The sequence below is a fragment of the Macaca nemestrina genome, chromosome 15 (assembly GCF_043159975.1).
Source record: "Macaca nemestrina isolate mMacNem1 chromosome 15, mMacNem.hap1, whole genome shotgun sequence".
Taxonomy (NCBI): domain Eukaryota; kingdom Metazoa; phylum Chordata; class Mammalia; order Primates; family Cercopithecidae; genus Macaca; species Macaca nemestrina.
Window position 1 is genome coordinate 100196079 of NC_092139.1, and position 14990 is coordinate 100211068.

A 14990-nucleotide genomic window follows, 5' to 3' on the forward strand; every position below is an offset into this window, starting at 1 on the left:
GTGGGGGGCAGGGAAGAGGAGTTGGGGAGGGGACGGGAGGGCTGTAGGACCATGAGAGACACCGGGAAGACATGGAGGAGAGGTGGGGGGTGGTGGGATACGGTAAGCATGGAGAGGAAGTGGCGGGGCTGGGAGGGCTGTAGGATGGGGAGAGGCACGGGCTGCTGGAGGGTCTTGAGAGAGATTCCGGAACCCACAGCCCTCTGTGAACCCCCTCTTACCATTCTGCTTCCCTCCATCTTCCCCTCTATTCATGCCCCTGTACCATTCCATCCCCCTTCCAAATCCTCAGTGCTCTGCCACTGTTTCTCACCCTCTCCCCTGCCAGCCTGCACACCCCATGTCTATCAAGTCCATGGCTGTATCCCCAGAGCCACACCCATGCTTAGCCCATGGGAGCCCCCTAAGGCCATGTTTGTTGAATGAACAAATGAGGGACTGTCTGCATGGTGACCAAGGAAGGGTGCCCAGTTTACATGCTTGGACGCTGAGGAAATGGCAGGGGCCCTATGGGACAGTGGCTTGCTGACCCTTGGCCAGATGCCCTTTCCCTTTCCTTAGGCCTGTGGGTCAGGGAGGTTGTTAAACCTCGTGCCCTGAGGTCTCTCGACTGAGTTCCGAATCCCCAGGCATGAAGCCTTTCGATGCCTCTGAGGGTGGGAAGGAGCCTCCAGAAGCAGCTCACTGAGGCCTGGGCTGCGTGTGCCCTGGAGCCAGGACACAGCTGATGGTGCCAAAGATCATGCAGGGATTCCCTCCCCCTGGCACGCCTGCCAGGCTGGACCGGCCAGGAGGACTGCCTGCTTCATCCCTCACCTCGATGATGTAATCTCTGCCATCCTTGCTGTGGACGGCCTTGACGGCACAGATGTCCAGGCCACCAAACATTTCCGAGCAGCTGTCCACCCACAGCCTGTACCTGCAGGGACAGATGGACAGACAGTGAAGTGGCCTGGGAAAGTGGGGAAGAGGGTGAGGAGAGAAGTGGATTCACACGGAAAAACACGCAGGGAGAGACAGTGATACACACATCCAGACAGAGATGGAGAGGGACAGAGAAGCAGCAAGAGAGCCAGAAAGATGGACAGCGTCAGAGTCCAAGACGCAGAGACAGGCAGGCAGAGAGGCAGGGACACAAATGACAGTGGGACAGAGACCCAGAGAAAGGACACGAGAGAGCCAGGAAGGAGGGGAGAGAGGCAGGGTAGGGGAGAGAAGGAACCAGAGTTGGGACAGGTCTCCCCCAACCCCAGGACTTGCTGGCCCTGCAGTAATGGGGAGCCTACCCTGCCCCCATCCGGAGTCATCCTGGACACCCAGCTACCCCTGTGTCCCTTTTCCCTTGGGAAAGCTGCTCCAAGGGCTCCAGAAATCCCTCCAGGCCGCCCTTCCAGTCCCAGCCCTGGCCGGACAAGAGGCTGTGGAGGACAAAGGGTGCATTTTTCCCGGGCCCGGGGCGGGTGGGCTGGGGAGACTGGCAGGCTGCTTCTGCCTCGCCCAGGGGGCCTGGCCCTCTAGACCCACTGCTTTTGTTCCCTTTCCAGCCACTTGATGTCTGCAAGGCCAGTTTGCTTTGCTGGGGACAGATCTCAGCGCTGGACTTTGACCCTGCAACAAGGAGGTGGTTGTATGTGAAGAAACCGTCCCGGCTTGCACTTAGCTTCCCCTGTGGGCTGGATTTGGGAGTCACAGGGGACTCTGTGTCAATGTTCTTGCTTCTCACTCTCCAGGGTCATGCAGGGCATGCCTACTCTCACATCACTTTGCGTGTCTGAGCCATAAGTGCTGGGATGAGGAGGGACTGAGACTGGAATGCTCTTAGAATGGATTCTCATCTCATCCACAAAAGCCTACTGAGGCCCAGAGAGGGAGGCTGGCTGGTCCAGTTCACACAGTAAGGCAGTGAGAACACCAGGATCACCTCGATCTGCTTGACTCTCAGTCCAGTTTTCTCATTCAGCTGTAGCATGGAGCACGTGATATCATCAAAGTAAAAGGAAGGATGGAAACTCACACCCATGGAGCTCCTGCTATGTTCCAGACATTCTGGGCCTGGGGGCTGACTCCTCATCCCCTCGGATCCCAGCACAACTCTATGAGGAAGATTTTAACCCTCTTACTAATGGAGGAAAAGGCTCAGAGAGATGATTAAGTGACTGTGCAGCTTCCAAACCTAGATCCTGTCTGATTCCAGATTCCAAGCGAGCCACCCTTCCTCTCATTCTGAAGGTGCCCCAGAACATCCATTCTCACTCAGCATGGCAGACCAGGGACCTGCCTTCTTGCTGTTAATTCCTTAATACTTTTGGCGAAGCCTCTCCCTCTTATCATAAAATGGGAAAGCCTAGATCTGATTCTGGTTGTACCTCAGAATCACCAGGAGAGTTAAATGCACAAACAGCCAGACTTGGGGCTCCGCCCTATGTTAGAGTAATTTCTGTAATTTTTGAAAGCTTTCCATGTGATTCTGCTATGTGGTCACGTTTGGGGACACCCTTGGGTCCTTGGAGCTTGAAGAGTCCTCTGGAATCTCTGATCGGGGTCCTCGTTTTCGGCCCCAGTGGCTGACTTGTGGGTGCCACACACTTAGGGTGAGCTGTGCCCTGAGACACACTCATAAATCAGGTATCTTCTCAATGGAACATGGAAATCTGAGCCGAGGTCCAGAGGCAGCTGTTTCCAGAGGCTGTTTTGAAAGGATGAACCTTGGGGTCCCCTGCTGGCTGCACCCCATAGGACACAGGCATCCCAGGGTCTAGGAAGGGGCTATAGGCGTACAGCAGCATGAGAGTGCTTGGAGAATGGGGGGCCCTGCTCTCCTCCTGCCAGGTGGGACTAGCACCAACCGAGTGACATCACTGGTTTTGCCCAGGAGTCAGGCCACCTGGCAAGCAGGCAAGCCAGGTGGAGGGCGGGGTCAGGCCCTGTGTATGAGTCCCTGTATGGATTTTGTTCCTGTGGGGATAGGACTGGGGAATCTCTCCAGCCCAGACCCTGAAGTACTGCCTGTGACTAGAAAACGGAAAGTGGATTCCAGGCCTGGGCAGGCCCACTCCCATGGTAGGTTCCTCCAGGGATGGCCCATGCAACCTGGGACTTGGCAGAGCCAGGGATAGGTGGCGTGCTGGGGACATCTGTGAGTGGCTCAGGAGGCACTGGGGAAGGCTGGGCTCACGTTCGGGAAGGGCCATAGAGAAGACGGCCACGACTGTCCCGTGAACACCTGTTGGGGGAAGGAGGTGACTGCCTCAGCCACATGATTCAGTTGTGCCAGGTCACGAGCGCAGCCTCCAGGAGACTTATTAGCACAGGTGGGTTCCCAGGTTGAAGGTGGCAGCTGCCCCCTGGGGTTGATGGGAAGGGCAGGTGCGCCTCCCTGCCAGGGGCCGGTTCTGGATTAGGTGCTTCACAGCCCTCTCTCATTCAGTCCTCACACCTGCACTCTGACTTGGGTATTACTGCTTTCATTTTGCAGTTGAAGAAGCTCAGAAATGTTCCTGAACATGCCCAAGGTCACACTCAGTCTCTATTGCTGTAGGGGGTGGTCCCACTCCAGTCTCCAGGGGTGCAGACCTGACATAGGCCTCCAATCACAGCGTTGCAGTGTCTTGGGCCATAGTGATTGGTTCAGGGATGGTCACGTGACCTAAGCCAGGCCAATCAGTACATATGGCTCAATTTCAGGCTTTGGTTGAAATGATTGGGAAAGAGAAATTTTCTTTCTTTTGAACGCACTGTGAGGATGAAAGCCTGGAGCCACCGTGTGCCACCATAAAATGAAAGAGCCTCCTGGATGAAGCCAACACAGAAAGAAGCTGAACTAGGGTGGGCAGAGGAGCCTCAAGGCCTTACCTGACACTGTATATCTGGAGTCATCAGTGACATGGGCCAGTAAATCCCCCTTTTTGTGCAAATCAATTTGATTTGTGTGGTAGCCCTTGCAACTGATACAGAGTTCTTAGAGGGAAGGATTGGATTTTTTCATCCTTTAGTGCTCAGCAGAACATGGCCTGCAGTAGGTACTCAGTAAGTGTTTATTGAACAGAGCTTTTGAGCTCACAGCCCACGCTCTGTCCACTGCTATTGTGTGGCTGCTGGCAGAGGTCACAGGGCATGCAGGCAAGAAGGTATGTATGTGGCAGGCCCTGAGGCCAGCTGACTCGGCCCTTCGGCCCTTCCTTTTTTTTTTTTTTTTTTTTTTAGACAGAGTTTTACTCTTCTTGCCCAGGCTGGAGTTCAATGGCATGATCATGATCTCAGCTTACTGCAACCTCTGCTCCAGTGATTCTCCTGCCTCAGCCTCCCAAGTAGCTGGGATTACAGGCATGTGCCACCACGCTCAGCTAATTTTGTATTTTTAGTAGAGATGGGGTTTCACCATGTTGGCCAGGCTGGTCTTGAACTCCTGACCTCAGGTGATCTGCCTGCCTTGCCCTCCCAAAATGCTGGGATTACAGGTGTGAGCCACCGCGCCCGGCCGGCCTTTCCTTAAGCGGGGCTGGCACAAAGTGTCTAAAGGGAGAAAGACCGAAAAAAACCTTCAGCCAGAAAGCATCCCTAAAATATGCACGATTCAGGGGACATCAACCTCTCCCTGTTCGTACTGAGATGGAAAGAAGCTTGAGAGAGAAGTGGACTCTCCAATATGCCTGGTCGCCTAATAACGCTTCCTTGCAGCTGTCAGCGCACAGGAGGGCTTGGCCAGGGCTTCCTGACCTCTTCCTATAGCAGCTGGTCAGGGCTGGAAAGACCCTGGACTTGGAGTCATGACAGCAGGGTTCTACTCTCAGCTGTGTCATTAATTAGCTCTGTGGTCCTAGACAAATCACTTCCCCTCTCTGAGCTTTCTTCTCCCCTCTGTAAAATGGGGTTATTTTAATGCCTGCCCTGTAGGCTGTTGTGGGCAGTGAAGATGATCATACCTAGAAAAGTGCTCTGTGGATGGTGAGGCACTGGATGGAGGGCAGAGTGGCCTTCTTTTCAGGGCTGTTTGTTGCATTCCCCCTTCAGCTCCTACCATGGCCAGCACCTCTCCCTACACCTCCTTTGTCTCTTACCTCTCTGTCATGGCCACCTGCTCCAGCATGGCAGAGCCTGTGTTGGCCTTCCAGTTCCCAGAGATGGAGGTTCTCCTGTACCAGAACAAATAACACATTGAGGGAATTAGGGATGCTCGTCCTGATCTGCTTTCCTTCTTTGCTTTGGCTGTCAGGAGGCTCTGACTGAAATGACTGGCTCACGTAATGGCATGTATTCTTAGGTACATACTTTATCTTCAACTATATTTTCCTATGTTTATTTCCCTTCATGCTGTTTGCCTTTTTTATTTGTTGGATCTTAGGTATTGTTTTCTAAGTCATCTTTGAAATTGAAAGATTGAATTCAAAAATGCCTACATCATCTGATGAAATCCCCCAAACTTTGGCGTGTTTTTTAGGAGAATGAGGGCAGTGTGTGTAGCCCCTGATGAGTCTGGAATCTTTTGAGGGCCCCAAAATGTTAGAAAAGTGACCCTTAGAGAGAAGTGACTACTTTTTTCTGGTAAAGATTAGGAATGCCTTCTGGTCTCTGACTGTGTTGCCATCCTTCTCTGTTTCCTTGCCTCTTCTGCTCCAGTAACAACCGACCTCTCTTCCGGTGCTCCGCTGCCTATGGCTCTTTCCCAGTGTCACAGCCTCTGCATGCCTTCTTCCCTTTACTCCACAGAGTCTTTGTCTCCATCTTCGCCTCCCTAAGTCCTGCTCATCCTTCAGGTTTCATCTGACATACGACTTCCTGACAGCCCACCTTCCCCAGCAAAAACAGACTGCCCGGTGCTACACCCTACACGAATGCTCAGGAATGCTCATCTCCCTTCTGATGACTGCGTTAGTGTCCTCTCTTCTCCGATGGAGGGGAACCCTGAGGGTAGGGGACATGTTTAACTTCATCCCCTGTATATCCAGTATCCAGTGGGACCTGGCAGGCAGTAGGTGCCCAGTAGGTACCTACTGGGTGAGGAACTGTGTACACTGGGGGAGAATCCAGACAAGCTACCTATCCCTAACGGTGCATCTGGCCTCGGCAAAGACTGAACAAGTTTAAGCACAGGGGTGTAGGTAAAGCTATTTGTCTTATGGTCAACGGAAGGTATGTGGTTGAGATCAAAGGGTGAACTGGGGAGAGGAATTGACACAAAACTGTATCATTGTAAAAGAGAAAATCAAATGTAAAAATGCTGAGAATAGATGACCACCAGGAGCCATAAGGCACCGCACCATAGTTGGCAAGGTTGTTTCCCATGAGGCTACAGGTGAGCAGTTCTGAGACTGGGCGCATCCACTGAGACGGAACCAAAAAAGTGGACAGATGGTGAGTGGGGGAGCTGGATTTTTCTCTGTTGGAGTGGGAAGTTATAGATTAGCAACCAGGAAAGGCTAAAATGAACCAAGTGGTACCAGATGAAGGTCCGGGACATCCATAGGATTCTGTTCAGCCTCATAGGGATGTGGATGGGGATATGCGGAAATAATTATGGATATATATGAATACATGGGTAAGGATACACTCATGTACTTCCTTATTGTGTCTGCTAGGACCTAGAAAGAATGACAGCCCAGCAGCGACAAGCACAAAGGCGCGAGTACAAGGCAGGGAGTGGGGCCAGAGGAGGTTGAACGGCTGGGGAAATTCTACACTGAACTCTGACGTGAACCCCCTCCTTTGGAGGTGGGCCAGGCCAAGGTCCAGGAAACTCCGTAAGTCATGACAAAGTGGAGCTGTCAGGCCAGGGAGGCTCCGCAGAAAAAATGCGGCAATGAGGTAATCCTCAAGAACAACAACAAAAAAAAAGCAGAAAAAAACTGGGACAAGGTGTCGTCAATGTCAAGTGGAAGCTGAAACAATGAAGAGAGGAGGGAAATGATATCATGACCTATGGCGGGGGCCTCAGGAATGCACTGGAATGGGCCATAACTCACGGTGGGCAGGGAGGAGGTGACTTTATCACCCCAAGGCCATCTGAGAGCAGGGGCAGGTCTGGCCTGCCTCGTGGGAGGAAGAGGTTGATTGGTGGCATAGGGCAGAGTTACTCCTTGAAAATGAGTTCCATCCCTTTCCTGCGAATACTTCCTTCTAGGGCAACTGCCTGCACCTCCTCTAGTTTCACAAACAATGACAGGGCGCAGCAGTTGCGACAGAGACGATATGGTCCGTCAAGCCTAAAATTACCACCTGGTCCTCTACAGAAAAAGTTTGCTGACCCTTGGTCTAGGCAATCCAGGTAGTGCCAAAGCAACCACAGGCAATCTGTAAATGGGTGTGCAAGGCTGTGATCAACAGGACTGTATTTAGAGACAGGTGGCAGCTGGATTTGGCCTGTGCTTGTGGTTTGCCAACCCCTAGCTTAAAGCACAAGCTACCCACACAGAAGCCTATGGATGGAGGGACCTTCCAGCTGTCCAGGGCTAACCCTTGCAGTCCTCACATATGGAGCCCTGCACACAGTCAGTGCCCCATAAATGCTTGTCAACCAGGCAGCGATTGGCCCTCTGGGGTCCCATCATTTCAAGTGGAACTAACAATAACATTCCAGAGTGAAACACAGAGAGGGCTTGGAGCGAAGAGCTCTCCCAAGGACGAGACAGTCCACCTACTCCAGAAGTCCCCATTCATCCTGATAACCACAGCCCCATGTAATCCATCCTTTGTTGAACCACCCAGGTGAAGGCGGGCTGCTTTTTTCCGCCTGGCATTCTTTCCTTTTCCTTTAGATTCAGCACCTCTATTTCCACTAGGCAATGGCCCTGCCCACACTGCATGCCTTCATGGTGGGACTCTCCATACTGCTTTTCTCTAATCAATAAAACACAGTCAAAGTTGGACTAATCAGTACTTTTTCCATGGAATCGCAATCTTGAGTTAAGCCCTGAAAATGACTAGGGCAGGTTCATTTACCGGTGGGGATGCCGTGAAAATTGTTTATTATTATTTCTGGCTGCCCACATTCCTGGGTTGCTCTGTATCCTAATGCTTCCGAAACTGATAATTGAGTTGGGAGATTTTTTTGTTTGCTTTTTTTTAAGTTTCTGATAATCCATGGTTTTCTAATAAATTCCCTTTAAAAAACCCATTAAGTTAATGATGTGTGGTTTCTGTTGCTTGCAGGCAGAGAAATCCGGTGTAACCTCCTCATTGGTCTTATTGGCTTCAGAGAAACCGTTTGGCAGCTCGCAGCCTCATGGTCACCTTTTAATAAACACAGATCCTTTGCTCAGAAGAGGAAAAAAAATCCAAAACCCTCAGCAAGGTATTCAAAGCCCTCCTTGATTTGTCCCCAGATTTCTCTCTCAAAGACATATATCCTGTGTGTATGTGCAGTTCCCTAGACGTGCCAAGCACCTTTCTTGCTCTGGAGGAAACAGCCCTTGCTTGGGTAGGCAAATATCTGCCTGGGGATAAGCAGTGACTGAGTATTAGCCCCTCGGCCGCATTGGCCAGAGAAGAAAGGCAGTAAGGAGATAGGATGGAGGATAATGATGCGCCCTTGGGTGCAGGAGACAGTGGCTGGACATGCACCTCTGGGCTCCCTTCCCACGCTCCCCCAGCCCCTGCCCCAGAGACTCACATGTAAGCCTTGTAGTTGGATCCAATTTTCTGGACGCGGATGTCGTACTTGGAGTCGATGAAGGCCTCGGTGGTGGCGTAGGTTTTGGCCATGGCGACCACGCTGGTGATGTCCTGGAAGTCAAGCTGGTTTTCCACTTTGATCTGTGTGGGAGGACGAGGGGGATGAGTGCCACCCACCCCGTGTTCACTGAGCCCACCCCATGCCAGGAACAAGTGCTCTGTCTATAGACATGAATTCCCTTCAGAAGGTCACCTGCTGGCAGGGAAGACAGACAGGGGAAGCAAATCATTCCACCACACACCATGCAAGCTGTAGAAAGGAAGGGAGCGATTCCGCTTGGGTGGTCGAGAAAGCTTTACAGAAGAGGTGAGCTCTGAACTGGGTTTGGAAGGATGAACACGTTTCAGATGGATGAAGTTGTGGGGCCATCTTCCAGAGATGCGCGAGGAACCCACAGTGGGGGAAAGGGCAGGTGGCGCGGGCTCACTGACGGGGGATGTTGCACGGGCCATCGGGGAACAGACTGGAGGGCCACCGTCTCTGGGAAGGAGCTAGGATTTTAGCCTGAATTTTCTGGAGAGCCGCTGAAAGAGGGAGTGGAGTTTAAACAAGGAAATGGCGTAGTTTGCGTTTTAACAAAATTACTGAAGCAGTTGTGTAGAGGATTGAATGGAGGGGTGTGATATGAGACACAGAGGGTCCAGTTAGGAAGAAGGGAGTGTGCATATGTGAGTGTGGTGTGTATGTGTAGGGAGCGTGTATCCTGGTGTGTGTTGTGGAGTTTGTGGGAGATGTCTGTGTGTGGTGTGTTTGCATGTGTTTGATGTATGCTATGTGTGGTATGTTCTTTGTGTGTTCACATGGTGTGTGTGTGTGTGTAGTGTGTGATGTATTTGTGTGTGGTGAGTTTGCTGTGTGTGCTGTGTGTTGTACATGTGGTGTGTAGTACGTGCTGCTTCTGTGTGTGTGTGGTGTGTGATGTGTGTGGTGTGTTTGCTGTGTGTTGCACATGTGGTGTGTAGTATGTGCTGCTTCTGTGTGTGTGTGGTGTGTGATGTGTGTGGTGTGCTTGCTGTGTGTGCTGTGTGTTGTACATGTAGTGTGTAGTATGTGCTGCTTCTGTGTGTGTGTAGTGTGTGATGTGTGTGGTGTGTGATGTGTGTGGTGTGTTTGCTGTGTGTGGTGTGTGTTGTACATGTGGTGTGTAGTATGTGGTGCTTGTTTGTGTGTGTGATGTGTGTGGTGTGTGATGTGTGTGGTGTGTGATGTGTGTGGTGTGCTTGCTGTGTGTGCTGTGTGTTGTACATGTGGTGTATAGTATGTGGTGTTTGTGTGTGTGTGTGTGTGTGCGCACACACAGCCACACACTGGAGAGGCTGGCTTTGCTAGGCCAGAGGCTGGGAGAGAAACTCACACTGTTGACTGGGCTGAGCCAGGAACACAGAGAGGTGTCCCGGGCTTGGGGAGAGGTCCCAGGAGAGCTTCTAAGGCCAAGCGCAGAGGACGAGGCCAAGGCTCCGTGATAGTGATCTTAAGACAGAACAGAGGCTGACTCCCAGCGGCTGTGGACAGCTGGGCCAGTTGCTCCCTCCCACTGGCCGTGGGAGCCCTGCTTGTTCAGAAGCAGCTCCCTTCTTCCCTGTCACCCTCACCCCGACAGCAGAGGAGTTCTGATGCTGGGTCAGAGATGGGCAGAGCCCTGTGGAGTGGCTGGGCGCTGGGCGGTCTGCGTGGGGTTGGTCTCGGCCACACCCCATCTCATGTCCTTCCTATCTCCCTCTCAGCCCTTTTCTGCCTGCCCTTCGAGGCTCAGCACTGACTCGGCGACTCTGTCCCTCCCACAAGAATGCCCACTCACATTTGCCCAGCTGCATTGCTTACGCAGGGTATTTACAGCTCTCCGTGGGGTCCAAACAGGATTGTGGGCAGGCTGGGCACTGTTGTGGTCACTTAACAGATAAGGAAACTGAGATCTCTTGACTTGCTCAAGGTTGTAAAGCAGCTGAGCCCAGAGCTAGGCTTGAAACTCTGGACTCCGAAGGCACAGCTTTTCCTTGAACCATCTCAGGGGTCTGTGTATAGGTGCCTGCCTGTTCTACCATAACGGACACAAACAGCAACAGGAGAGAGGCTGGACAAGCCGTCTCTGCAAGTGATGACTCCAAGTCTCAATTTGCAGAGAAAATAAACATGACCAGGCAAGAGTTCCCTATTTTCCAGCCCTTTTCAAACTCAGCTACCCCACCTTCTTCCTCCCAGCTGCAGCGGTGGTGGTGTGCCTCCTCCCTTCGTTCTGGGTCTTCTAAGCCCTTGGTTTTAGCTGGGCACCTGATCTCCTCAGCCAGAGATTACTTTGCTGCAGTCTCTCGTGCAGTTAGATGTGCCCAAGTCTCCAAGCTCTGGCCAATGAAAACTGGGTAGCCGTGATATGAGCAACCTCTGGGTGGTGCCCTGAAGATGAAGATAATCTTCCCCGTCCTTTTTCCTTCTTTGCTCTGGCTAGGAATGTGAACATGATGGTATGAGCAGCAGCAGCCATCTTGGGCCATGAGGTGGAAACCGCATGTTGAGGATGGCTGAGTAGAAAGTTGGAAGGACCTGGGTCACTAGCAGTGTGAAGCTCGCTATCAGCCCTCGACTCGGACTCTTACATGGGAGAGAAAGAAACTTTAATCTTGTTTAAGCCACTGTTCTCTGGGTCTTTTTTTTTTTTTTTCTGAGACAGGGTCTCAATATGTTACTCAACTGAGTGCTGTGGCGTGACCATGGCTCACTGCAGCCTTGACTTCCTGAGCTCAAGCAATTCTCCTGCCTCAGCCTGCCGAGTAGCTGGGACTACAGGTGTGCACCACCACACCTGGCTAATTTTTGATTATTTGTAGAAACAGGGCCTCACTATGTTGACCACTCTAGTCTCCAACTCCTGGGTTCAAGCGATCTTTCCACCTCGACCTTCCAAAGTGCTGGGATTACACACTTTGGCCACTGCACCTGGCCCCTATTATGTGGGTCTTCGTTAAAGCAGCCAAATGACATTTCTGCTCATTATTTTTAGTCTCTTGCTTTTCACCGATTCTTTATGCTTTGGATTAACGTGATCAAGAATCCACCATTCTCAACACGTTCCTGCTTTTCAGAACCTCAGTCTCCACTGTCTCTCTCTACATCTTCATTCCCCACTTGCCCTTCAACCCACTTTCTCTAGGTTTCACTCCCTACCATTCTCCTGCGACTGATTTGGTCCCCTCTTTGGCAAATCCCATAGAATGCCTCTGGTCCTTGCCCTGCGTTGACCCTCTGTAGCACCTGAAATTGCTGAACTTTGGGTAATATGATTTCCATACCACTGTTTTCCCAGTTCTCACCCTTCCTTTCTGGCAACTTCGTCACAGTCTATGTTGCCACCTTTTTCTCCAGTGCCCCTCTGATGGTCCTGGGCTTTCATCTCTGCCAGAATCCAGGGTCAGGTGGAGAGAATTGGAATTGCCAAAATGACAGAATCGGGTGAGCGTTTGCAGGGACGGCTTGTTTAATTCACATTTCTGTCCTTGGTGGCTTTGGGAAGAACCAGAACTTCTTTAGCACCTTGGTTTCCTAGACAGCCCTGAGCACAGAGCAGGCTACCTCGGAGGTGTCTAGCTGCCCACAGCATCATTTTCTTGCTTTACAGTCATGATACACCCTGATATGGGGGGCATGTGTCCACCCAGGGTACACTTTACTCTCTCTCCTTTCCCTGGCATCTTCATACCACTGTGTGGCCACATTTTGGCCAACAAGATGTTAGCGGAAGAGGTGTACGAACTTCCAGGCTGTGCCGTTAAAGGGCAGGGGAGGGCTTTCTACTCCCCACTTCTCTCTCCTTGCTGGCTGGAGTGTGGACCATCTTTGACAGTGTAGCTGAGGGCAATACACCAGGGATGGATGATCCATAAGATGGAAGAAGCCCATGGCCATGAAACCATGGTGGTTCCACGCCAGCCCTGGGCTGCTTTTGTGCAGAGCAGGGAAAGAAAGTCCTAGTTTGTTTACACCATTGTAAGTCTTTGTTATGGCAGCTGAAATGTATCCCAATTATTATATAAGCCCGAAGTAAATTTTTGTGGAATACATCATGCATTCTTTCACAGAGCAGACAAAGAGAGCAAAGGGAGAAAGCAGAGAGATAGTGGTTTAATTCCGGAGTGGGCAGCCACCCTCCGGGAACCCTTCTCTTCTGTCTTTGTTTGAGTGGTTGTGCATTGGGGTCCCATTCTGTTCTCTCCAACAGTGAGCATGGAACCCAGGTCTCTCTCTCTCTCTCTCTTTTTTTTTTTTTTTTGAGACAGAGTCTCTCTTACTCTGTTGCCCAGGCTGGAGTGCAATGGTGCAATCTTGGCTCACTGCAACCTCTGCCTCCTGAGTTCAAGCGATTCTATTGCTTCAGCCTCCCAAGTAGCTGGGACTACAGGTGTGTGCCACCGTGCCTGGCTAATTGTTGTATTTTTAGTACAGATGGGGTTTCATCATATTGGCCAGGCTGGTCTTGAACTCCTGACCTCAAGTGATCCACCCACCTCAGTCTCCTGAAGTGTTGGGATTACAGGTGTGAGCCCAGGTCTCTTATACAAAGGCATTTCAAAGCTTCAGGAAAGGCCCTGGCCAAATGTTCCTTTTTATTTTATTTTATATTTATATTTATTTATTTTTTTTAAAGAGACGGGGTCTCACTCTGTCACCCAGGCTGGAGTGCAGTGGTGCAGTCATGACTTACTGCAGCCTTGAACTTCTGGGCTCAAGCATTCCTCCCACCTCAGCCACTTGAGTGGCTGGGACTACAGGTGCCACCACATCCAGCTGATTTTATGTTCTTTTTCGTTACGGAGGGCCTCCCACATTGTATGACACCTGGGCAATAAAAAACTGATTCTACCCCTGGAACCACCATTTCTGTCTCCCCGTTAGACTGTGAGCTTCTTGAGGACAGACGAGTGCTGTCCCCAGCTATTGCACTGGTGCCAGGCACATTGCACATGCTCTACACGAGTTTTCTGGATTGAATTTAAGAAGGCTGGATCAAGACCTGCTTATAATTTGGGAGGGGGGCAAGAAACTGGAAGGAAAAACAAGGGAGTTCTACAAAAAGACAAAGAAACTGTGTTTCAAGGAAACTTGTCTTTTACAAGGTGGATATTTCCGTGCATTCTTGGGTGGGTGCGGCGTTCTCTGAGGGTTTCTGCCTTCCTCACAAGTTCTTGAGAACCGGAAGGATTCCGGGATTCTGGCGAAGGGGGCAGGTGGTCTGGAACCTGGGTGGGTGGGTGCTGGAGAGGACTCTGGGATGGTCCTCAGGCCAGAGAGGGTAGTTGGGGTGAGAGGGCACTGGGGACACAGTCCTGAGGATGGTGAAATGGCTGCTGGCCTGGGCAGGGAGTCTTGGCACTCTGCTTTATTTACTGGCTGGAAATCCCTCCAAGGGTTCACAAAGACAAACTGAAAACAGGAAGCCCTCAATGAGCTGTGATTCAAGATTACCCATTCGCTGCCCAGGGGCTATGATGGGGCCACTGTGAACTCTCCAAAACAGACCCACCCACACCCTAGCCTCCCTTGCCTCTCTTCTCCCTTCTCTTATCTCCTCTCGCCTTCTCTCTCTCCTTTCTCTTCCTTCCTTGCCTTCTCACTGTCTCCTCCCTCCCCTTTCTCCCCTTTCCTCACTCCTTGCCTTCTCTCTTACTCTGTTTTTTTTTTTTGTTTTTTTTTTTTGTTTTTTTTTTTTTTGAGACAGACTCTTGCTCTGTCACCTAAGCTGGAGCGCAGTGGTGCAATCAGGGCTCACTGCAACCTCTGCCTCCCAGGTTCAAGCAATCCTCCACCCCAGCCTCCTGAGTGGCTGGGACTATAGGCGCATGACATCACACCTGACTATTTTTTCTTTTTCGTATTTTTTGTAGAAGTGGAGTTTCCCCATCTTGCCCAGGCTGGTCTCGAACTCCTAGGTTCAGGTGATCCTCCCACCTTGGCCTCCCAAAGTGCTGGGATTGTAGGCATGAGCCACCATGCCCAGCCACTCTTCCTGTTACTTTTAATGTCATCTGTCTTCCTCTTGCACCTCTTTCCTCCTTGATTTTTCCTTGTTGCTTACTTCTTGTCTTATCTTTTTCCAGCCTCTCCCTTCCACCTCCTACTCTGTCTCCTTCAGTTTTCCTGACCTCTTTTCAATGTCGCCATTCTTCTCCTGCTTCTCATTTCTTCTTCATTCCTTCCTCTGTCTTTCCTGCCTCCTTCCCCTCATGGTTCCCCCATTCAGGTTCTCACACTCTTCTCCTCTCCTGCTTTCTGAATTGCTTTACCCTCTTGTGTGCTTGTGTGCACACATGTGTGTATGTGTGTGTGTATGCAT

At 51.2% G+C, this 14990-nt stretch overlaps 1 protein-coding gene across 9 annotated transcripts in view; it reads right to left on the reverse strand.

Annotated features, from left to right (window-relative positions):
• Nucleotides 1-14990, reverse strand: part of LOC105493997 (synapsin III) — a 550021-nt gene that overhangs the window by 21885 nt on the left and 513146 nt on the right. For all 9 annotated transcript variants that reach the window (XM_024796611.2, XM_011762037.2, XM_011762038.3 and 6 more), the window contains 3 exons: nt 8606-8748; nt 5058-5132; nt 817-919 (listed from right to left, as the gene is read on the reverse strand). In XM_024796611.2, coding sequence (XP_024652379.1) covers nt 817-919; nt 5058-5132; nt 8606-8748 — 321 coding nt within the window. The remainder of the gene's footprint in view (nt 1-816; nt 920-5057; nt 5133-8605; nt 8749-14990) is intronic.